Genomic DNA, 25,449 nt, shown 5'->3' with positions numbered 1-25,449 from the left:
AAATACTGTAATTTTATGCCCTAAGGAGCTAGACAATGTAAGATGGTTTACTGTTGTTCTCAATATTAATCTTAGAAGTTTAGCTTGGAGTATTTTATGGGCTTGGATATGAATTTGCTATACAGAGACAAGAATCAAGTCTTGTGCAAGAATTCAGAGAAGAGCTTGCATTATGGAATCCCTTCCCCACAACCACAGGACAGACAGAAAAGGTAAGAACTAACTGAGCATCAGACATTGAAATGAATTGTGTAGTCTTTGCTCTCTCTGTGTTTATGCATGCGTGCACACACAGACGGTCTCTCATGTTCATGTATATATTACACACGTAAGACAGAGACAAACAGGTATACATATATATTTACATACATATATATATATATATATATGCAACATGTGCGCGCACACATTTTCACAGTGCTTGAGCAAATGCAAACCTACCAAGTCAAGCATTTTCCCTTATGGCCCAGATAGCAGAACCCTATGGATTAGGACCATTTACAACTTTGAATATCAGAACCAGACTGTACAAAATGAACTGTATGCATTGCAAGTAACCTGTAAGATCTGAATTTACAGGAGATAAATAATCCAACAACCAGGCATTATACTAAATCACTACACATTCCGTTTTTAATGTTGAAGGAGAAAACTTCAAAAACAGTTGAACACTGAATAGTTATAAATTACAAAATTGCAAACTCTTTGGGAGCAAGGACTGTGACTTTCTATGTCTTCATACAGTGTCTAATACATTTGGGGATCAACCACAATTTAATTTTAAAGAAGGGAAAACAAACACATAGATGTTAAACAATTTAATCGGACTCAAACCAATAAATATGTCACAACTGGGATTAGAACCCAGGTCTATTGACTCTCAACTCTTTGCTCATATCACTAGAGTGCTGCTTCCCCTAAATGTAATCACAATCCCACAAACACCTTTCCACTGTGTGTGTGTGTCAACTCTTAACCTGTGGAAAAACAATCTGAAAAATTCCATCAAGCCACTTCAAAATCTCTCCTCCTTAATTCATGATGCCAGCAGAATATCAGTCAACAGTGGCTAGGTGTTATGTTAAACTGTACAAATCATGCTTGTATTACTGTTACCTTGTCCTTCCTTCCCAACCCCACCTGTTTTTTTTTTCCTGCTGCCTGCTGTTATATCATTAACCAATATAATAAGATTTTTGGGGCTCTGATCTTTGCTTAGGGTGGTAATATAAACAAACATATCCCTTTTCATGTATTGGTATTTAAAACACCAGCTCTCTAAAGCCTGTAACAACAATATAATCTTAAAGTCTCGTAGGTAAGGCCTAAAAGTAACAGAATAATCTAAGTAAACCTGCATTAAGGAATGTCTGCTTTTTCCCCTCTTACCCCCTGCTGCTTGATGCATTGTTTTCCTATAGATCATAGATAATTTGTTTCTGTTCAATGGTACACACCAAAAATATGACAAGATCCAACAGCATGTATTTCATATAAAAGTGTTTATTGGGGAGGAGGGATAGGGGAAAACAGGCTGGTTTTAAAAAAAATCCTTCTTGGGCACTTTTGAACACTTTTTTTCCTAGATGCAGCATCATTCATTCTCTCAGGAGTCCTTTAACAAAAACATGTGAAAATAAAATATTTAACCTAAATACAACCATTTTATAACAGAAAGCGGAATAAGATGTAAAATCCACCCAACAATAGTAAACTGGTACATGAAAATAAAAACATAAAAAACCCCCTACCTCTACATACAAATAAGGAGAAAATGTAAAAAGAAGCAGTTATGTTTTTACTTGTATTGCCAAACATTTTAAAAACTGAAGTTTTAAAACAAAATATTGGCTGGGTGTATTAGCATAACCAAACTGCATAAATCACAGTTCAAGACATCTGAATTCACTCACCTTTTAAAGTCTCAGACCTAGATTAATATAGTAATATATTTTTTCCTGTAGATTCATGAACTGACATTGCAGAATACTTCCAAGTAAATTCACTTTAACAAGAGTATATTTTTTAATGTATACAGATTTCCAAAATGTTTTTAATTTCAGCAAAAGTCATTTTTTCCAATTTCATTATATTGAATGAAAAAGCTGCCTTTGCCAAAATAATTTGCAAATTTTATTATATTTTAAAAGCCTGATTAAGGGCAAAACATGCATTAAGTTTTTCTGCTAAAATTACAGAAACATAATTGCAGAATGCGATTATATTCAAAGGGTCACGTCCATAATAAAAATCTGCAGCTTAAAAGAAGCTTGGAACTTAAAGAGTTTAGTATCCAAAAAAGGCAAATATTCTGTGTACTAGTTTTAAAATTCTGACATTACACTGCAATGGTTAAAGCAAGAAATAGCTCAACCAAAGAAGATTATAGGAAACCCTTTGTCTTCTCAGGAGGTCTATGCTTGGTTATACAATACTGTCTTGGAAACAGTGCTTCATCAGAGGTCTGGCAGTTGGCTTCTGTTTAAAACATACTTTGCCTCATAACATTCATCAAAGGCGTAAAACATAATTGAGTCTGGCAGTACACATGGACAGCATGATGCTCAGGGGGTTGCCAGTAGACATGGGGTCCTTATATAGCTGTTTTCTTTGTTTAAAAGGGAAAGTGAGTGGGAGGTGGGGAGAAAGAACAGGGAAAAAGAAACTGACTCAGAACCATAAAACATTTTTTTGAATCAGATTCAGTTCAGCTACTGAATATACAAATAGAATGTTTCAAATTTGGATTGTGACACAGCTTCTGAATTGCTCAGACAATTCATGCTTTCCTATTTTCATAGAAAAAGATAGAGGCTTTAGTTATATACATCCTTCTAAATGCTCTGTGAACGCTCTGGGTTGAGTCCTAGAAGTGCTCACTTCAGTCCGAAAGTGACGGAGAGCGAATTGACCGCCCACTGGCTGGGCTGTTGGAGAAAGTGAAGGGCTCCTTCTCTTTTTCTTTGCTGTCATGTTTATGTTTATGCTTATGCTTATGTTTATGCTTCTTCTTCTTTTTCTTGTGCTCATGGTGGTGGTGGTGGTGGTGATCACTGTGTTTTGAGGAACTGGATTCTTTACTGAACACGGAGAGTGGAGCTGCTGGCACTGGAAGCATGTTCAGCTCTAGTGAAGACTGTTCTTTACCTAAGACAAAGATACAATTGGAATTTCAATTTTTACATTGCAATGAATTATTAACTCACATAATTTAACACCAAACAAAGCTGAAATATAAGCTAGTATCTACACTACCATGTCTCCCATCATATTTAGTATTCTAATATAGACTCTATTAGTACACTGGTGCCATTACCTTCTGGTATTCCTAGACAAGCCTACAAGCACATTGACAGTTTCCATGCCATGGGCTTAATTCTCAGCAGTGTAGGTGGGATGTGCGACTCCCTGCTTCGAATGGTATAAATGTATCCCAGATGACTAGTGACTATATAGCTAAGGAACTGCAAAAACCATACCAATTTCAAGACACCAATTTTCCAACATAAAAGTTCAAAAACTTAATAACATGTAAACAGTGAACAACTAGGCTGCTCACAAAAAATTCTGGATATAACGATAGATAATGTACAACAATAATCAAACCAATGAGTGGTACTATTAAGAAGTTAAATTTCCTGTACTGGCCGCTGATGTCAAACATTAGGCTCTCTATACAAACAAATTTTTTGATGTCGAACAGTGGAAATAAACTGATTTTTCAAAATAAGTTATTTAACATACAAGCATTTCCTCTCTCTTCTGAATAATACAGACATTCAAAGTTTGTCATCTTAAATAAACAGAAATCCCAATTATGCTAATAGGATATCAATATTCTTTACACATCAGGATTTTACGTAGTTAAGCAATAGAGGAATAAGTCCTCCAAGGAGATACAGGCCTGTTTCATCAACACAGCAAGTCTGTTCTATATTCTGAATTTTTCTTTTATGTTATCTGTAGCATTTTACAGAACTGCAGAAATATTGCAGATTGGTCTTTCCAGAGCACCATGATTTGCTCTCTACCCACTGCAAAGGCAAAACTCAGTGTAACTGCCTCTGTCTTGGTAATCCAATTTTCTTAGAAGTCAAAACACTTCAGGAACCAACTTTGCATTTTCTCTCAATATGACTGACAATCATAGCAAAAGACTTAAAAAAGATCAATCTATTTAGTGTATCCAAGAAAAGATTAAGAGGTGATTTGATCACTACCTATAAGTACCTACATGAGAGAAGATTACAGGTAATACACTGTTCTTTAATCTAGCAGAAAACCCCCCATAAAATCTAATGTCTGGAAGCTGAAGCATAAATTCAGGCTAGGAATAAGGTCCAAAGTCTTATTACTGGGTAGTGATCAATCTATTGGGGATTGATTTATCGCGTCTCATCTAGACGCGATAAATCAATCCCCGAATGCGCTCCCCGTCAACTCCGGAACTTCAGCTCGCGAGAGGCGGAAGCGGAGTCGACAGGGGAGCGGCAGCAGTCGACTCGCTGCCGTCCTCACGGCCAGGTAAGTCGACCTAAGATACGAAGTAGCTGAAGTTGCGTATCTTAGGTCGACCCCCTTCCCCAGTGTAGACCAGGGCTAAGCGTGGATAATTAACCATGAGAACTATTTACCAAGGGTTATGATTTGATTCTCCATTACCTGAAGACTGGATGCCTTTCTAAAAAGCATGCTCTAGCTCAACCCCTAGATATGGCTTGATGCAGGAATTACTGGGTGAAATTAAATGGCTTATGTTATGCAGGAGGTCAGATCAGATGATCACAGTGGTCCCTCTGGGCTTAAATTCTGTGAATCTATGAACATTTTACAGACTTTAATCCTGAACTCAGCAGAATAATATATGCCTTAATTGTTATCAAATAAAACCATTTATCATCACAATTCAAAGTGGCTTTAATTTCTGACATACTATTAATTCTGTTATGGTATATACATGACATGCACATGCTAACTAAGACGTTAATTGTTGACCTTAATGCATATTAACCACATCACTTTTTACTCTACCCTGGACAGATGTAATCCAAATCTGTAGGCCGCTTGCCAGTTTACTGCAAAAAGATAAGAGACTGCTTCATGACTATACCTGTAACAATTCTTTAGTTTCTAATAATCTTAAGTCTCTCAAAAGACCTCCCCTCTGAATCTACTTCCACTTTCTGAACCCATTCCTTTAAATTCTATCTACTTTTTAGGCATCTAGAACAGCATGGTTTCTGCCCTCAAGCTGCAAGCATGCTGAAATACCCATTGTAGTGAACCTATGAACCTTAGCACAATGAAAAATGAACATGTTTGCTCAAGATATTAGAATACAGTAGAACACCAATGTTATGAACAACCAGTTAAACGAACCATATTTCCCAACCAGCAGGGGATGGCAGAATCATGTAGTAACAGTGGCATCCCTTCACATGCTAATGCCTTCAGTGCATTAGAAATCACTTTGCTGTGGTTTGAAGGACAAAAAGAAAATGGTGCATCATACTGCAACTTATGCACCATATCTACTGTCATTTTGAGATACTCAATTTTATAAAGTTTTTGATTTTATGAATTCCTCAGTCCCAATTAGTTCATGAAACATGGGTAAAGAAGATTACGCTTTTGTTTACATTGCCTGCAGTGCACAAATATTTTATATGCACACAATGTTGTATACAAAATTCTATTTGCATGTTACACTGGCAAAGTATATCATGTATGTTAAAGGTTATTTAGATGAACAATTCTATTATCACAGTTACACAGTAAAATAAAGAGGGTATCAGATGAGCCCGATCTATAGACTTCAGCTCTGACGAACTTTACAGAGCAAGTACTGGAGGTAGTATGTTAATACTGATAAGCAAATGGCAAATGTCCCTGAATGACAGGTAAGTGCTCCCCTATGAGAGAAGCATGAAAGACTAGCTGAAAGGTGCAGCATGCTCAAGTCTCGGTCTTGTTCTGACATTTATCTCAGTGAGTGCTAACTCAGATGTCAATGATACCTGAAATATCAACATTGTTAACTATATCACTGCTCTTCAGAGCATGTATGAAAAGATCCTACACAAGCATTTCCCAAAGTATGGGTCGTGCCCCTCAGGGGCAGAGGAAGAATTAAGGAGGAACAGAAAATGTATATATTAAGACTTGTAAGCTTTTAAAACCACATGGTAGGGAACGATAGGCTTCATTTTCCAGAGAGAGGGGCTCATCTTTCAAAAGTCTAGAAAACACTAAGACAAAATGACCTTCATTAAACTGATCACTGAACTGATCATCTAAGTGTTAGACTTCAAAATCAATGGCATCACTAATTTCTTCCTTCTTCAGTTGACCCAAAAACCTATATATTCATGGTTTTATCTGCCAACAACTTAAGGGAACCCCAGTGATGATCATAATGTAATCAGCAAAAACAACTGGGGAATAATATTACTATAGAAACAAGCGCAGACGGCACAGATTGCAGCAACACTTTGTATATTGTGATACGAAAAAGGAAATCAAGGCTGTCTAGACTAGCTCAAATCCTTTCATACACTGTTCTTTAAATACATTCAAAACTGAGCCAGTTTGTGCTGCAGTCCTTGAATCTGACAACATTCACTTCCTTCACACAGCTGCTTCGCTGCCAACAGATGTTTTTCAAAAATTCCAACAGCACCAACCCCCCCAAAAGACATGATATTTGATACTGTCAAAGAGTACTTTGAAGTCAACACAGGCATCATAAATGTGTCAGAAGAAGCCTGCCCAGGTGATTGAAGAAAGACATCTGTAAAGTGGACCTTTGTGAGGGATTAGAAGTACTATACCTACGTTAGGCATTGACCCTTCCTAAACAGAAATCAGTGTTGCACAAAGAGATCACCTTTTCACCCCAAGGATTCCCTATGGTTAACGCTTACAGAAGGCCTGTGTTAGCAACTTGCCAATCCAGGTGGGGAGGGCTAAATAATAATTCTTTCTAATGCCCTCAATTTCATTTCTTTGGTCAAAGGGGGATTGCTGCCAGGAGACAATGCAATTTCTTCTCTCATGGAAGAAGAATCTGAACCTGTGTTTACCACATAATAGCAAAAAACAGTAACGAGCAGGAGAGTTCATGAATTCACTTCTGAAGTGGTTACTAGCATTCCTTGAAACAGAATATACAAATTCAGAATCCACTTGGCATCTTCCTTTGTTCTGGATGTGCAGACTCCAACATAATTATTAGCTTTTCTCTGTTCCAAATAGTTGGGCAGATGTGCAGAATTAGGTGAAACTGCCAAATGAGATGAGACTCCTAGAACACCTAGTTAGTCAAATAGAAAGTTACAAAGACTGCAGAGATATGATGGAAGAGAAGTGGTACACATGGGAATACAGACTTCATTTTAAACTTGAATATTTATTTTACATGGGTTTTATTTTGATAAGCTTTAATCTTTTTTCCATCAAAATGAAAACTTTCAGAAACAAGTTGTTTGACTTATGTCCTAGCTCCTAAATATAAAGATTAGTAAATTGTCTTGTTTGTAAAATAATTACAACATCTACTCATAAGCTGTCCAATTTATTTTTAATTTTGCTGATGGATGAATGTTGAGGGGCTGTTAGGTTGCTAGGGTTATTTAAATCCATTTTTATTTTACTTTGTGCTGAAATTTTGTAAACTGGTGACATAATATATCTCAAGAGACCTCTACACCCAGAAAAGGCCATGCCAACTTCCTCAAAAGTAGTCTCCTGTTCTGTATTTTTATATTCTGGGGAGAACTGCAGACTTACAGCTTCCGTGCTACAGAAAAATCAAATCCTTTTAAACTTGCTGGCTTAAGTGAGACTTTTCCCGTTTGATGTTTGCTGAAGAGGATCAATTTGCACCTGATTTTTCTGAACGCTTTGGAAGGCGGCACTGCAAGGCAGAGTGAGCAATGCTCAAAACCGTAAGAATCAAGGGTGGGGCCAAGAAGCCTTCTGGGTCAATGAGCCACCTGAGAGAAGACTGACCTTCCAGAATCCTGAAACTGATCACTCCTCAGAGAGGAAGTCAAGTCATCAACAAAAAAGCTATGCCGTCTTTGGACAGTCTCTCCCTGCACCCTAAGAAAACCCGCTAACAAGAAGTGCTGTGTCAGCATCATCACTATCTGGCTCCGCAACCACAGTTCCAGCTCCTATTTCATGAGAGCCCAGAAGACCACAAAAGCTGAAGAGTTCATAATTCCCCTTTTTTCGTATTTTTCCATTTCATACTTGTCTTTTGTTTGTATTAGCTGGGATATGTCCCAACCCTTTTATTCTATTAACCTAGGGTGTGGTTATGTGTGTGCACCTGTGTAGCATCACCCATAAAGTCCACACAAGAAAGGCACCAGAAAGAGAGTTTCCCAAGTTTCTCAAAGCCATAAAACAAAGTCTCATAAAAATACTCATTAAATAAAGTGTGTTCTGTCTTTGGTGGGGCCTAAGAATTTAAGCTGTGAACTGCCAAACAAGAGTTATCAAACTTCTGCTTACCAAAGGGCTCTTTTAAGGCCTTCATTGTAATTTCTCTGTGCAGGGGAGGGATGAAAAGGGTTACTCATCACACAAGAATTGAAATATAAGGAGGAAACTTTGTAATTGACTGAAATTGTGGTTCAGACATTAGATCATTTGGTTTCAGTATTTGACTGACCTGGTAAAATTCTTTAGTTAGGATTTATAACCAAACAGAAAGCCACATCCTTAGAGCCCTTCTTAGAATATTATAAGCATTATTTGTTGTATTAATTTGGTGATTTTACTAATTTGATGATTTATTTCCAAACCAATATTGATACTAATTTGGTAATTTTATCTTGATTTAATAGCTGGATTCCTTTAATTTTAGTTTAGTATTATTAACAATAGTTTAGGTTTGGTGACATGTTTTTTGATTTTTTAAAATATTTTGTTTGTTTAATAGCTTTATTAAAGTTTATAAAAAGATACGGAGCCATATTTCTTTCAATAAGCCAGGTAGGTCCAGAGTCCTTGAGGACCTGTGTGGACACTAGCTTGTCAGTCTAAAAGTCCAACCAGTCACCTCTAATAACCCTAGAAGAATAAATCATTCTCTCAGTGAAATTAGCAGTTGCAACAGAATATGAGATCTGTATACGTTTTCCTGGCACAGTGTACTTGTGACTCCCTGTAAGACCACAGATGAACGTCTCAGTCATATTTCAGATTAGCAGCCGTGTTAGTCTGTATCCACAAAAAGAACAGAAGTACTTGTGGCACCTTAGAAACTAACAAATTTATTTGAGCATAAGCTTTCATGGGCTACAGCCTCTTCATCAGATGCATAGAATGGAACATATAGTAAGATATATATATATATATACACACACACACACACATACAGAGAACATGAAAAGATGGAGTAAGAGGCTAATTAATTAAGATGAGCTATTATCAGCAGGAGGAAAAAAACAACACCACCACCACAAGTACTCCTGTTCTTTTTGCGGATACAGACGAACACGGCTGCTACTCTGAAACTTTTGTAGTGATAATCAAGATGGCCCATTTAGACAGTTGACAAGAAGGTGTGAGGATACTTAACATGGGGGAATAGATTCAATATGTGTAATGAACCAGCCACTCCCAGTCTCTATTCAAACCCAAGTTAATGGTATATAGTTTGCATATTAATTCAAGCTCAGCAGTTTCTCGTTGGAGTCTGTGTTTGAAGCTTTTCTGTTGCAAACTTGCCACCTTTAAATCTGTTACTGAGTGGCCAGAGAGGTTTAAGTGTTCTCCTACTGGTTTTTGAATGTTATGATTCCTTATGTCAGATTTGTGTCCATTTATTCTTTTGCGTAGACACTGTCCGGTTTGGCCAATGTACATGGCAGAGAGGCATTTTATGACTTTTATCTTCAATGTTTATGTTATTGTTATAGCAACTTTCACACACTTTCTTCTAAAGTACCTGGAAATGCCATTCTTCATGAAGGACAGAATGGCTATTAGCTCAATATACATTATGCTATTACAGTGCTATACTGGCTCCAACAGAATCTCAAAGCCTAAAAGCCACCAGATTGGAAATGAGCATATTTTAGATAATAAAGTTATCCCATGTATACTGTGTACGTAGATAATATGTATTAAAGCTAGTCTACCACAACAATTACAACAAATGTTTCCAGCTTAAAAAGGCTATGCAAAACCGAGCCTGTCAGTGTTGCTATCATGTTCTGAGAAACAAGAATTACCGCACATTCGTACCTGCATTATTAAGTACATTGGTGTAGTGTAGGTGATCCTGTCTCCCTCTAGTGGCTGATCCTTGTGACTAACAGCATGCTATTTACTCACAGCTGACTGAGGGCTTCTGTGTCTACATGGTGTGCTAGTGCACACCAACTGGGGTGTAAGTTCTTGTTCACACCAGTGTATTGTTCACACCAGTGTATTGTGTGGACACTGCTAGTACACACTGAAGTTCCCTAGTGCACATTAACATAGTATGGGCTACATCAACATGCACTAAGGAACTGTTAGCAAATGCCAGCAGGGTCCACACAAATCAGTAAGTGTGTGACACCCTGGTGCCCACCCACTAGAATTCACCCCCAGCTAGTGTGCACTAACATACTGTTAAGGCAAATCCTGAGTTAATTCATTTTGCTCAAGTAGCAGGGACTTATGCTCTTGATACAGGTCCCAGGTTGAATTTCCACTGACAACCATGGTGTCTGTACACATGCAGCCATGTTATGGTGAATTTGTACATCAAACTGATCTTCAATAGACAATTTGTAACAGTGCAGAAATTTGTAGTTCTTACCACACACTCAAGTATATTGTCATAAATGCATTATTTAAAAATATAGCTAAAGTATTTTCCTTCTATACTTCGAGGCGATATTTGCTCCACTCATTGTCACAAGTTGCAAATAATTCCAGCAACTTTGCACTTTCTAGCTAAATGAACCATGTTTTGAACTGTTATACTGGTGATAAACAAGAATGGGGAAAAATATAAATGAATGTTCAAGATCACCAAATGTAACCTGTTCCAGAGTAACAGCCGTGTTAGTCTGTATTCGCAAAAAGAAAAGGAGTACTTGTGGCACCTTAGAGACTAACCAATTTATTTGAGCACAAGCTTTTGTGAGCTACAGCTCACTTCATCGGATGCATACTGTGGAAAATACAGAAGATGTTTTTATACACACAAATCATGAAAAAATGGGTGTTTATCACTACAAAAGGTTTTTTTCTCCCCCACCCCACTCTCCTGCTGGTAATAGCTTATGTAAAGTGATCACTTTCCTTACAATGTGTATGATAATCAAGGTGGGCCATTCCCAGCACAAATCCAGGTTTGTGACTAGGTTTCTATCACATAGCCTGCTGGTAGAATTTATATGGGCCACTGGATAGGAAAATAGTGGTTTACAAGAACAGCAATGTGACCATTTTTATTATTTTGGAAAAGTGAGGGAGTCAACAGAACTTATGAAGTTTTTCCAACAGTGTATGCCTTTTCTAACAATTGCTATACCTACTTAAAGTGCAGTGATGGTCAGAAGAATAACTACCAGTACACAAAAAGAAAAGGAGTACTTGTGGCACCTTAGAGACTAACCAATTTATTTGAGCATAAGCTTTCGTGAGCTACAGCTCACTTCATCGGATGAAGTGAGCTGTAGCTCACAAAAGCTTATGCTCAAATAAATTGGATGAAGTGAGCTGTAGCTCACGAAAGCTTATGCTCAAATAAACTGGTTAGTCTCTAAGGTGCCACAAGTCCTCCTTTTCTTTTTGCGAATACAGACTAACACGGCTGTTACTCTGATACCAGTACATAAAAATTAGATATTGTTACTCAACAGATATGCTCCTTATATGCTCTCAGAGTCTCATCTGCTTATTTACTTTTTATTTTGGCAGAGTCAATACAACTAAGAGAAACTGAACTGCATACTACTGTACATTATGAAAAGGATGGTTAACTAAAGTTCTAATTACTAAAGGGTGAGGATGTGTTGAGCCAGAAAAGCTGAACCCAGGTTGAATGTGCAGGGGTCACATTTAGGGAAAAACATGTTTTACTTATAAACTTATTTACTTCAGTTTATAAGTAAAGTAAAAAAAATTAGTCTGGAATCATTGACACAAATGTGAAATCCCGTGATACAATTTTTACAGTGACTGATTTTAGAGTATGACTACACTTTAAGAACAGTGGAATAGGAAAGTAAAGAGATTCTATTTTAAGCTTGTCTGATGTAAAAGCTAATCCGACTGAAAGGACTACCTAATACAAAGGACACTTTTTCAGATGGAATAAACCCATTTCACCAAATTCATCTGTGCAATATAGTGTAATAGTCACCTTGCAGTCTTAAATGTGACATGAAGGCTGGTGTTTACATTAGAAAGAGTGCAAAGTCTTGACATTTTTGTGATCTTTTAGGACTGACAGTGGAACATTGCCACTGTTCTTGATGATTTAATAGCAAATAAAAATTCTGTTTTTCACATTAGAAATCTGATCTTGAATGACTTCAGATGCTCAAAAAAAGGCTTCTGTTGATTCTCTCAGAGCTGCTGTACTTAGTGAAGAACTATAATTAACGTAACAGCAAGTTTAAAAGATACTTCACATACTTGAATTTTCTGGGTTTAATTTTTTTTGTAAGCTGCATAGAGGCATTCATGGTTTGAACAGCATAAAAAAATTTCATTATTGTATTTAGGGCATTTTTAACAAATGTTTGAAAACATTTTCAAAGTGAAGCTGAACTATGACAGGTGCTGTAATTACAGCATTAAAAACTGAAATCCTACTTTTACACAGAATAACCAGTTGTACTGCAAATCTCCCTTTACTGTCCTGGTTGTGGGTCTCAACCCTGACCTCATAGGGCCACCTTTATGGGTAAAAGGATACAATAGAAAGCTTGTAAAACAGTAATATAATGAAAATCAAATTTACTAGGGGTGAGGATGTGTTGAGCCACTGAGTTTTCTGTAAGACACAGTAACATGGAGAAATTTGTGTTTGAGTCCAGTTTATTATCCTGTGGGGAAATCAATCATAAAGCTTGCTGAATATCACTCACAAATAGATATGGCAGCATTCAAAGCCATCATGAACTCTCTCTTTCCAGCTGCTATTTGCAAAGCTAGAACTGTGTTTGGCTAATTCCCTAATGTTTTGTAAGAGCTGATGTGAGTCTGACCCACAGCTCTGAGAGGAGAGGCTGTGTATGGACTAAGACCTCACTATGTTTTCAGGGTACCTTGCTTTGGAGATGACATGAGAGCCCTGATATCTACTAATACGATGTCCTATTTTATCACCTCCATCAAAAGCCACTTCAACACCATCAACAGTTGAAGTATGCTTACTCTGCAAGTCCTGCAATAATTCAAATAATACTGAAAGTCCCCTGAAAATCTTGGCTGTAAAGAATCATTGATATCTCTGGAAAATTGAGAAAACTGCATTTGGAAGCAATTCTATTTAGACATGGTATGTTTTTTCCTCATTTGTGTATTATTTGAGCTCATCTGCCCTTATTGCTCACCTGAAAGTTGTATTTCTCTGTTTGTACCAAAAAGAAGAAAAAGGTGAAGTTTTAAAAGCAAAGGATATTTTTAATAAAACTGTCCCTAGCAGTATAAATCAAGGAAGAAAAAACAAGAAAAAATATGCTAAGATCAAACTGTCTCAGAATACAGTATTGTATGCAGTGTAGTTGTAGTTGTGTCGGTCACACGATATTAGAGATACAAGGTAGGTTAGGTAATCCTCATCCAACTTGTCTCTCAAAATACAATGATTTTCAAAGGCTTTTAAGTGAGTTCGATGCACTTTCAGAGGCAAAGATAATGTCTGATTTCTCAGTAACCTAAGAAATGAAAAGGAGTACTTGTGGCACCTTAGAGACTAACCAATTTATTAGAGCATAAGCTTTCATGAGCTACAGCTCACTTCATCGGATGCATCCGATGAAGTGAACTGTAGCTCACTAAAGCTTATGCTCTAATAAACTGGTTAGCCTCTAAGGTGCCACAAGTACTCCTTTTCTTTTTACGGATACAGACTAACACGGCTGCTACTCTGAAACCTAAGAAACGAAGTGTATTTCATCTGTGCTAAATGTATAAATATCAGGGGTAAGTGGGTCATTCAGCACATAATCTCAGATTAATTTTTCTGTCCGTTATAGATCTATATAAGTAATGGCCAACTGGCCCCCATTCCACTCTGATTCAGAATACACCCATTCTGAACCTCAGCATACTTAATATGGAACAACATTAGAGCATGGAGCTGGCTGACGGAGAGTCCCATAAGTCCCATTTGTAAACAATTTGGCACAGTTTTGCAAAGTTTCTTGTTTATGACTTTATACCCCATAGTATGTAAAATAATAAAAAATGAAACGTTGCAAAACATCACATAAAAGTTATAAATACTAAACCTCAACAGATCAGCTTCATACGCTAATGAGTATCTGTGGTAGCTGACATGCCCCAGCATGCACCATGCTTTGCGATAACAGCGGAAAAGGAGATGTATAGTGCCAGTCTATAAAAGGGGGAATAAGGACAACCCTGGGAATTGCGGACCAGTCAGCTTAACTTCAGTAACCGGAAAAATAATGGAGTAAATAATCAAGCAATCAATTTGAAAACACCTAGACGATAATAAGGGGATAAGTAACAGTCAACATGGATTTGTCAAGATCAAATAGTGTCAAACCAACCTAATAGCTTTTCTTGACAAGATAACAATGGGGGGAAGCAGTGAATGAGGGGAATGGGGGGGGAGTGAATGGGGGGAGCAGTAGACATGGTATATCTTGACTTTAGTAAGGCTTTTGATACTGTCTCGCATGACCTTCTAATAAACAAACTAGGGAAACATAGCCTAGATGGAGCTACTATAGGTGGGTGCATAACTGGTTTGAAAACTGTTCCCAGAGAGCAGTTATCAGTAGTTCAAAGTCAAAATGGAAGAATAAATTGAGTGGGGTCTCACAAGGATCAGTCCAGGGTCCAGTTCTGTTCAATATCTTCATCAATGATTTAGATAATGGCATAGAGAATACACTTATAAAGTTTGTGGACGACACCAAAGTGGGAGGGCGGTTTAGGTTGGAGATTAGGAAAAGCTTACTAATTGTCAGGGTAGTTAAGCACTGGAACAAATTGTCTAGGGAGGCTGTGGAATCTCCATCATTGGAGGTTTTTAAGAACAGGTTAGACAAACACCTGTCAGGAATGGTCTAGTTATTACGTAATCCTGCCTTGAGTGCAGGGTACTGGACTAGATGACCTACTGAGGTCCCTTCCAGTCCTACACATTTTATGACTAGCCATGACACTGTTCTTGCATTTATATGCTCACCACCCTTCTATATACTATACTTTAAAAGGTAAAACATTGCAAATCACCTTTCAGAGTTTAGCAAAGTTATGGAAAAAAATATTGGAAATTATTTAAAGGGACATGCTAGAAGAATAAGAAATCAAAGATTAACTAGAGTTGGCCAGTTACTGAATTTCTCTCTGCTAATGACAGAGTAGGGAAGTTTAGTAGGGAACTTTGCTTAAGGTTTTCAAGAAATATCTAAGAATAATAGTTAGAGGTAAAAATCCAGAGAAGAGGAGTAATAGAATTCTATAAGGTAATTGTCTAAAGAACAGGAAACAAAAAGGTAATCACAGCTGGAAACTTTTCAAGTTTAAAACCATCATAAGTATCTCTGGCGCCAGTTTGAGTGTCTTTATTACTAGAATTAATCTAGTTATAATTTATTCAGATTGGCCACACAATTCATTTGTTACTAGAATACATTTGCTTCTGCTTTATTGTTCTCTTCTATTTAAAAATGTTTTTTGTAACCAAATACAGTCAGAAACCAACTTTCCCAAATCACTGACTGGATCTATTTTTCTTCTCCCTCACTTTATTTTCTGGCTTCGGCTTATTTTATTGTTTTAATTTGGATTTTTTCTTCTAAGCATAGCATATTGCCTTACTAAGAAATGTATCAAAAATATACAACCAGAACACAGTAATATATATTTAAATAAACTATTCTTGAATACCTAACAACATATAAAACTCACAGAAACCATTCTACACTTGCTTTTCATCAACACTCAAACATTTACTAAAGTGCATTCAGGGGGAAAAAAGCTGCAGAACAAGAACACTTTCACTGGTTGAGACTCATATACTATCTGTGATCTGCAAATTAACCTATTCATACCTGGTGTTGATGGTCTCTCCAACATATTCAAATGATGGTAGATAAAAGCTTGACTATCATGAACAGTGTCCATATCAATTTCCTCCTCTTCCTGAGAGTTTGAGAACTAAAACACCAGCAAGAAATATGTAAAAATAAGGGAATATTAATAATTAACTCTAACAGGTCTTATTTTTCTGGGGAAAGGAAGCAAATTTATCACTGATAATGAACAAAAGTGAAGGAATATATAATATAAAAGTCTTGTTCATTATCCTTCTTTCTAATTTACAGTGGAAACAGCGTGAACATTTAGAACATTAATTGGCAGCTTCATTCCCTGACAGCCAATAAAGAATCTGATGGGAGATGATTTTGCCAAAGTAATCGCAACAACTACCTTACACATACACACAGCATGTCTTTTGTTAGGCTACAGCTGTTAGAAAACTCAGCAAAAGACTTTACTGTTATACTAAATACCCTACACATTGTTAAAGTTGAATTGCCATTTTCTTACTCTGATTTTTAGTTTGACTTTACTGTCTTCATTCTTCTCTGGTATCTGCCCCGGCTCCAATGGGGACCCAAGTGGCATATCAGCCTTCCTCTTCACCCCTTGCTGATGAACAGAAATGCTGGATGCGGTTTCCTTAACAAGATGATCGTCCTCCTGAAGCAGCATTTAAAGATTAAAATTAGAAGACAGCAAAAGTATATTTAAATCTAAAAGTGACATAATGGTTGAAAACACACTTGAGTTGAACAGAATCTTCCCTGTAGTTGAGGCAAAAAATATTCCTTAAAACCTTTCATGGACTTGTGCCAACCTCTCCTACAAACATACTTTCTCTTTACTTCAATCCTTGCTCCCTCTGCATATCTAGAACTGGCCTCTCTTCTGTCCCGTCTCACAATCATGGTACTGTTAGTGTGCAATGAATCTCTGCAGCTCCTGAAAAGTCTTTCTATATATCTGCCTCACTACTCTAAATCTCAGTTGAATTATCATAGTTTCTGATCTAAACAAGGGATTTAGATGAATCTTCTTCAGGGGTTAAATTTAAAAGCGAACACTAATTTTGATGAATAAAAGTAAAATATCATGGTTATGCCCCTGATTTTCCTTTACATGTCATACTAGCTTTTCTCCAAAAAGGAGGAGTGAAAGAACCCTTTTAAAATTACTGCTTAGATTAACCAAATAAAGATAAGAGGAACATGAAAATAAATGTATACATCTAATGAGTTACAAACTACACAGTTATAGGCATTAAAAAGGAGAAAGGCCTTCCAAAGTACAATGAAAACACAAAATAAAATACAGGAAAAGACAAACGTATTTACAGAAATAGACACTAGCCCTTTCTAAAACCTAGACAAAAGTAAGGCCTACCATAGCCTTTTCTCCAAACCATTAGAAGCATCTACTACTATACTAAGGTGCGGTACCGCTTCTGAATCAGGGGTGTCCCACACCAATCACGAGGCAAAATGCATGCTTTCTAGAATTAAAACTTCAGCCTTGGTAACTTACCTCCTCCCACAGCAGATTCCAGAACAACAATAATTTAACAATTCTCATTCTCAAACAACTCATGCTCACAGAACATGCAACCTCAAAAGACAGTCTAGTCAACCTAAATATGCTCTAGCATCTGTCAGAAATTCTTTTTACTTCACAAAAATATATTTTTATCCTTGGTCAGGCCTCTTCATTTCATGCTCTGTTATTACTCCTAATACTATTTAAGTCTGTGAAACATTCTGGAAGAAAGTTTGCCTGAGGTGCTATCCAACTTCTGTACTGTATTATTCTGTTTGTATTTCACAAGGAAAACTAAATCAGCATCAGTTTAGGGTGATTATTTTTTTGAAAATAAACACAGCCAAGTTCTGGGAACTGAGAAGAGGCTACCTAGATCCTTAAAGCAGGAAAATGCATAAACACTCAGAAATCAAGGTATTGTGTGTGCTGTAAGCACATCTAATAACAAAGACACATATTTAAGCAAATTTCACAAACAACAGATATAGTGAAATGATGTCGTTTGCTCACACATTTTTCAGAGTATGCTGCTTCCAAGTATATTACAAGCTAATGGCCACATCTGCCTTTGAATACACAAAGCTATCTGCCTGTGAGTTACTGTGAGGTGCTCAGATACAAGCAAAAAATGTTACAGAAACGTTTATAAATAAGGACATTCATGATGCACATCTGAGGACAGAAACTAGTTATATGTGAATAACTTAAGTGTTGCACAAATGCTGATAACTTTCAGAGGCAATTCAAAGAATCTCTGATGATCCACACATTAACACTAAACTTCTGCACTCATATATTTATCCTCTAAAAGCTTTGAGCATAACTCTTACTCTAAAGATAAGGACTACAGAAAAGATGGACTTTTTAGTGAGAAAAAATTCTGTATTTATTTCCCATTACTTTGAATGTATGTTATTTTTACTCCTAAGCGTGCTATATGCCTCACAGGGAGTAAAAGAACAGGTTCCCATCCCAAACTGCTTATAATCTAATTTTATACATTACGAGCGAGTTACCCTCTGCCCACTGAGTTCTCTCACTAGCACTTAGTCTTATAGCAGTTGATTTTTTTTTTAATTAACCTGTCACACAAATAGTTTTCTCTTTCTCTACTAAATGTTGACTTTTCCCTCCATAATTACATCCGCCCAAGGCCCACTTTTGGCAAGATTTAGTTCTGAGCTAGTGGCAGTTTTTGTATTAAAATACCTTACTTTAAAATCCAACATCCTGAATCCTCAAAGGCCTAGAAATGGGATCTTCATACCATTGGGAAGAGGACTTTTCTAGTTTCCCAGTGGGACCATGCACTTAAAAGGAAAACACTATCAGATTTTAAATCTGACATTTTTAGGCACTTCTACGAGTCTCTTGGAGCCATGTATTCAGGTGTAGTTGGACTCATGGGAACTAAGGCACTTGGTTTCTAGATGGAGATATAAAAAAACCTCAATACATCCCGTTTTCATGCTGATAAAAATCTTTACACCACAGCATCACAGGTTCTGCGTACATCAAGCTTACTTCTTGTGAATGATACAGAAACAGTTACGTTTCAGAATGGATACAAATGAGGAGTGAGGGTGGGCTTGGCAAACTAACTGGAAGGTCATTCCACACAATTAGGGAAAAGGCACAAAGGTGGAATGAGAGAAAGAGACAGAGGGTATTAAGGCTGGCACTATACTGGAAGACTTGAGAGTAACACAAAACAAAAAGGTCAGAGGGTTAAGTCTTGAAAGATCAGACAAGAAGTCTGAATTCATTACACAGTACAATTCGGAGCCAGCGGAAGTATTCAAAGCAGGGTGGGGGAGGCATGTGCAGATGGTCAGTGCTTACAGTGCTTTGGAATCCTATCAGTTGTCCATGATTGTTAGGATTGTTCACCGGTTCCTGATTGTTTGCCACTGACTCAGGGACGATGGTAGGATTAAGTACAGCTTTCTTTTCTTTCAGATTAAGGACCAGTCCAAGCTCTGGTAATGGCAAACAAGAAGGTCTATTGAGGCCAAAAAGTGTGAAGTACAGGTCCACAGCACCACATCGGAGCCTCCAGTCGTGTGAAGTACCTAAAAATCAAGGAGGAGCAAGTGTTAAAATGTAGAGATAATCTTTAAAAACAAAAAAAAGTTCAAATGATTTGGAGCCATCAAGCTGTGCACATTTTTAGCCTCTGTTGTCCTCATCCTTCCCTCCTATTATTTGTTACATTCACTTGTTATGTTTGCTTTTAATAAAGACTGTAAGCTGTTTGAGGCTGGGAGCATGTCTTCCTATATGTTCTGTACAACGCTTGCCACAACAGGACCCCAATCACAACGGGGATCTTTGGGAGCTATATCACAACAACACTAAATCATATTAATAAAAAATACACATGCCATTAGTTTCCATATTTAACATCTCATTTTAAATTTTAGTATCAAAGACAATTAGCAGGTAAGTGGAACAACACATTGACAAACTAGCCTTTCACCTCAGCAGGTCTGGATGCAAAAATGAGTTACATGAAAAATAAACTGAATTTTATTGCTTCAACCTATTCTCTAACTGTCTCCATCACAAAACTATAAAATCCAGCACAACTAGCAGTGGCTGGGGAATAAGGAAAATTGGTAAACTAAGCAAGAAGCTTAAATAGCAGCAATCATTGCCACACCAGAAACTAGCTTTAACCAGTCACATATTCTGTAGTACAAATCAATAAAATCCTGGCAATTCAATTTTGCTATACACTCAGAATCATGATGTTTCTACCCCATCTTGTTTCCTGTACTGTATGATCATTATTATCTTGCCTTTGTTACAAGTCTACACATATGCAGTGTAACTGTGTCAGTCCCAGGATATTAGAGACACTAAGTGGGTGAGGTAATATCTTTTACTCGATCAACTTCTCTTTGTGAGAGAGACAAGCTTTCGAGCACCCAGAGCTGAAGAAGAACTTGTCTCTCTCACCAACAGAAGTTGGTTCAATAAAAGACATTACTTCACTCACCTTGTCTCTCAAGCCTACATATACTCTTTTTAAAAATAATGTATGTCACTGAATACCATGTAGGAGGTCAGCTCTAGGCAAGGGACTGAGATGCAGTCTGCAATCATAAGTAAAATCAGTTGTCACTTCTGTCTGTCTTTCTTACATCCACACAACAGCAACAGACTCCAGTTACTAGTGAAGCATTAGGTCCAAGACAACCATAGTTCTAAGCCTGTGGGAAAGACATGACTGAAAAGGAACCATGTTTTCCTCTGTATTTTATAACATTTAGCAGAAGAGAAACCCCAATCATGACTGGGGCATGACTGTTGCACACACTCTGGAAATATCACTGACGTAATTCAAAAGGAACAACTAATATGACTACCATGTAGTATGTTTCAACTTGAATCCAATATTTTGATTTGTAATTAAATTTAAGAAAATGTTTTAATACACTGAAAATGCTTTTATGAAAAATGAAATGATTAAAAACTCCACGTTGCATTGACATCATCACACACGAATGGTAAAAGCACATTTGGCACCACCCGTAGCAAAAAATATCTAACATCTGGCACAATGCTGTAAATACAATGGTTTTGGTGCAAACTCAGGCCAGCACTTGATTGATTACGAGTTCATCAAACATATTGTTCTCTACTAGGAATAGAAATTAAATTGGTAAACAAGGCAAGGATGAGCCAACTGCCATGTTGATTTGGCTGAGCAAGACCTTGCAGAGGGGAAAATTACAAGATGTATTCTTGTGGATTACAAGTACCATGGGAGCGAACAGTTTCTGGAATAAGAAAAGGAGTACTTGTGGCAGCTTAGAGACCTAACCAATTTATTTGAGCATAAGCTTTCGTGAGCTACAGCTCCGATGAAGTGAGCTGAAGCTCACGGAAGCTTATGCTCAAATAAATTGGTTAGGTCTCTAAGCTGCCACAAGTACTCCTTTTCTTTTTGCGAATACAGACTAACACGGCTGTTACTCTGAAACCAGTTTTTGGAATAGACTTAGTTGTATATATTTATGCAGTTTCATGCACCTCTTTTCTGATGAGAGTTGCATGAACAACTGGCTGGTGATGGGGGGACAAATCTAACATTCAAATTGAACAAGAAAATACGCTGATGAGATAAGAACTATCCTTATTTTTTCTTTATAAATGATCTGGCAATTTAATATTCAATAAGAGATAATCAAGTCCCACTTTCACAGAGAAGGTCATCAGAATTGTTAATCTTAAATATAACTGCAGGGAGAATATGTGAACCCCTGTGAATATAGCTCATCACTACACTCTTTGGAATTCAGTAGCATCATCAACTTTATGTTTGTCAATAAAAGATTACAGAAAAAAACAAAGATTTGTTTCCCCACAATGTAATTATTTTAGGTTTTTGTAAATTTAAATGCATCACTGCTTTAAGACCATGCAGCCATATATCTGGTCGATTATTAATTCATCTTGCCTTTAACAAACATTTTTATTGGCACTCACACTTTGCAATTATCTTGGTATTTTTATTTACAGAAAATAAAATTCAACCAGAATGTCACCTTCATGCATAGGGATTTAAGTGCTTAAAGTAACAAATATAATGAAAATGTATATCTTATTTGTTATTTGCAAAAAGAGGTAATGGATATAAGTGAACACTGCACACACACTTCTCTTGAGAAACAAGGAACACAAATTCTCTGGAGATAGACTCAGGAAATAAACATTTTGATGTTGACTCTTGGCAAATCTTATAGAACTGAACAACTAGTAGTCTTCCTACTTTAACCCCTGGAGCGTAGCTGTAAACTTTCAAGCACTAAAAATAAAGATGCAAAGAGAACAGTCAGCTCTGAATGACCTAAAAGACTATGTAAATGTTTGTATGTAATCCGTACTGTGCCAAATGTTAAAGAACAGTTCGTGAGTACTGGAGAAAACTGACTCAGTAATGAAAACAAGTCAATAGCAAAAGATACAATCCCTTCTCACAATCGGATCTTTACTAGTCAAAGCTAAGTAAGTCTTAATTTTAAAGTAAAAACTTCTTAAGATCTAATTTATCCACAGAAATTCTAAAATCTACTTTACTCATTTAGGTTGGGGATGGGATGCTTAATCTAATGAGAACTTGAAGTGTTTGATCCATTTGAATATTGAAAATAATTCAAAAATTCATTTCAGGATTTATTCAAAAATTATATATATGAAAATTACATTCCAACATTTTGTAATAGAAAAGACACAATGTGTGAAGTAGCAACACAAGGTGAAAACTGTTGGCCCTACTACAAGAAATAATTCTTTTGCAGGCTTGGATCACGGATCACACAAGGTGTGAGTCCATGCTAAACGTACTTTTCAACAAGTACAGTAATTGCAGAAGATGGAGAAAAACAGGATGCCAAAGGACAATCCTGTATGTTGGACAGCCCTACGAGATGATGAAAGTGTGAATGGAAAGCCTCAATTTTTGAGCTTTTAACAAACAAACAAACCTAAAGAGAGCTCATTTTATATACCAGAGAATGTGCAGAATGTTAACCACTCCAAGTTTCTTAAAATACAGAAGAGATTCAACCTGAATTCATAAGTTTCCAAAGCTGATCCACCAAAGCTTCATTGCACAAGGGAGACTCCATGTTCTTAGTAAAGGGTGGATTCCTTGTCAGCATGTTCAAAATCTTATGTCTGAAAGAGAAACAAAAGTTGCTTTTTTAATCTAAATGAACTGAGACTCCAAAGTTACTGTGTTTTGTATGTCTGCAATTCTGTTTTTGACACTGGAGTTTTTATTGGGCATACAAATATAAAGATTTTATATTTGTATATATTTTAGTTCCTTTTAGCTCTTTCTTCTGTCTGTACATACACACGTATATGCACATCTCATCCCCAAATTAGTTAGTTTTCAGGTAATAAATAGGACATGACCAGGGTGGACATTAGTTGATAGCATCACTCATCATGGTAAAGGGAAAGTGTGATTTTGTATCTAGGCTGATTTGTTTTCATGACAATTTGAAAGGCCGTGTTATGCTCTAAGGTGAATTAATTGGAGCTGTACTGAGTCAATATACTCTTCATATTCTAATAAATATTTATTTTCGGTTGGATTTAAAAAAAAACACGTCTAAACATTAAACGTGTTACAAAATGACAGGAATCAGTAAAAACATTTAAGACTCACTCTTCACTTTTTAAAGGGACGCCTATAATTTAGAAATTACATTACTGTCTGAATATTTTGCATGCAACACCTCTGACCCCAATACTTGACAGCAGTGAGCAAAAAACAAACACTTTATTTTTTCAGATGGTTTACTATGCTTGTGACAACATATTGTGAATAGTAATTGTCACCATTTCCCCTAAATAGTCAGTTTTCTCCCTTGTTGAAAAGACCCTTATAAATATGGGAACAGAAAAACCTTTAACATTTGAAGGGATTTTTTAAATATTCAGGATATAATTTTTAAAGTGTGCTCTATCTGAAACTGGAATTTAAAAATGAATAAAAAATGCAAACTGACAGGATCTCTTTGAGAGACTCAATTAAAATATTCTGCTTCCTCAGCTAATGTTGCCTGTTACATGTATCTGATCTAATGGGTCAAATTATACCCAACTTCCTTTAAAAAGAATAACAGCAATATATTCCTAGGACTAGGGAAATTAGTAACTATACTTGCAAAGGAAGCCTAAAAGATAAATAGGAAAAATACCTAAGTCTATTCATCTTAAAGAACAGTACTACTACATTGGCAATCAGGGACAGACAGAACTGAGGAGCAGGGAAACGAAGATCAGAGGTTGCCCATGCTAAAATATATACAGCATTGCATTGGCTAAATCTAAATTAGATCTGATAAAATTATCAAATAACCACAACATTTTTACTTATCCTTTCACCCCATCTACAGTCTAACAACTGTTTTACACTCTTTGATAGCCAAACATAATGATGTTCATTCAGTCCTAACACACTTGAGATTAAAAAATAATTTGTTATATGCAACAGATCAATATTAGATTTATGTGTGCCAACTGTCTGTAGGAAAGACTCTTAAACCAAAGGACAAAACAGAAAATACATGTAGTTTGAGACTAAAAACTGATCAAATTTTATTTTTTTAGTTATGGAATGTTAAACAATGATAAACACTTTGCTAAGTATAAATTACCATAAACATCAAAGATGAATTTTGGTGGTATTTTACAAATTAATGGAAACAAATTTTCACAAAATATTTATAGATTTTAAGGCCAGAAATGACCATTATGGTCATCTAGCCTAACCTCTGGCATAACACAGGCCAAAGAACTCTATGCACTAATTCTAATATTAGTGAAAAGTGCTGACTTTGGGTATTTGTAGACATACTAACCTTACATAAGGTACAGGATCATTCTGAACCATGTTAAGCAACCACTGTAATTCCTCATAACTCCGATCAACTAGAACAAAAATTAAATGACTTGTTAATTGTATGCAGAGACAACTAAAGAGCGAAGCAAAGACCAATTAGAAAATTATTCTATATATGTTACATAGAATCACCAGGGATTATCTGTAGCTGTATGATTGGACTGTATCACAAATGAAACAGACATTTCCATGTCAGTATAGATTAATACTAGTGATACATCTAAAAT

At 36.5% G+C, this 25,449-nt stretch overlaps 1 protein-coding gene across 3 annotated transcripts in view; it reads right to left on the bottom strand.

Moving 5' to 3' along the window:
* Positions 1–1,483: 1,483 nt before the first annotated feature.
* TAF2 (TATA-box binding protein associated factor 2) overlaps positions 1,484–25,449 on the bottom strand; it is a 101,738-nt gene continuing 77,772 nt past the window's right edge. For 2 of the 3 annotated variants that reach the window (XM_037892077.2, XM_037892079.2), the window contains 6 exons: positions 25,182–25,251; positions 23,375–23,484; positions 19,642–19,871; positions 16,771–16,923; positions 16,272–16,377; positions 1,484–3,147 (listed from right to left, as the gene is read on the bottom strand). In XM_037892077.2, the coding sequence (XP_037748005.1) occupies positions 2,882–3,147; positions 16,272–16,377; positions 16,771–16,923; positions 19,642–19,871; positions 23,375–23,484; positions 25,182–25,251 (935 nt within the window). In that variant the 3' untranslated portion in view covers positions 1,484–2,881. Of the gene's footprint in view, positions 3,148–16,271; positions 16,378–16,770; positions 16,924–19,641; positions 19,872–23,315; positions 23,485–25,181; positions 25,252–25,449 lie in introns of those variants that run through there. The other variant, XR_005224257.2, reaches the window with a different exon arrangement.

Source organism: Chelonia mydas, chromosome 2 (genome assembly GCF_015237465.2).
Source record: "Chelonia mydas isolate rCheMyd1 chromosome 2, rCheMyd1.pri.v2, whole genome shotgun sequence".
NCBI classification, from domain to species: Eukaryota; Metazoa; Chordata; order Testudines; family Cheloniidae; genus Chelonia; species Chelonia mydas.
The sequence above is the reverse complement of the archived record's forward strand: the minus strand, read 5'-3'. Positions and strand labels throughout refer to the sequence as shown.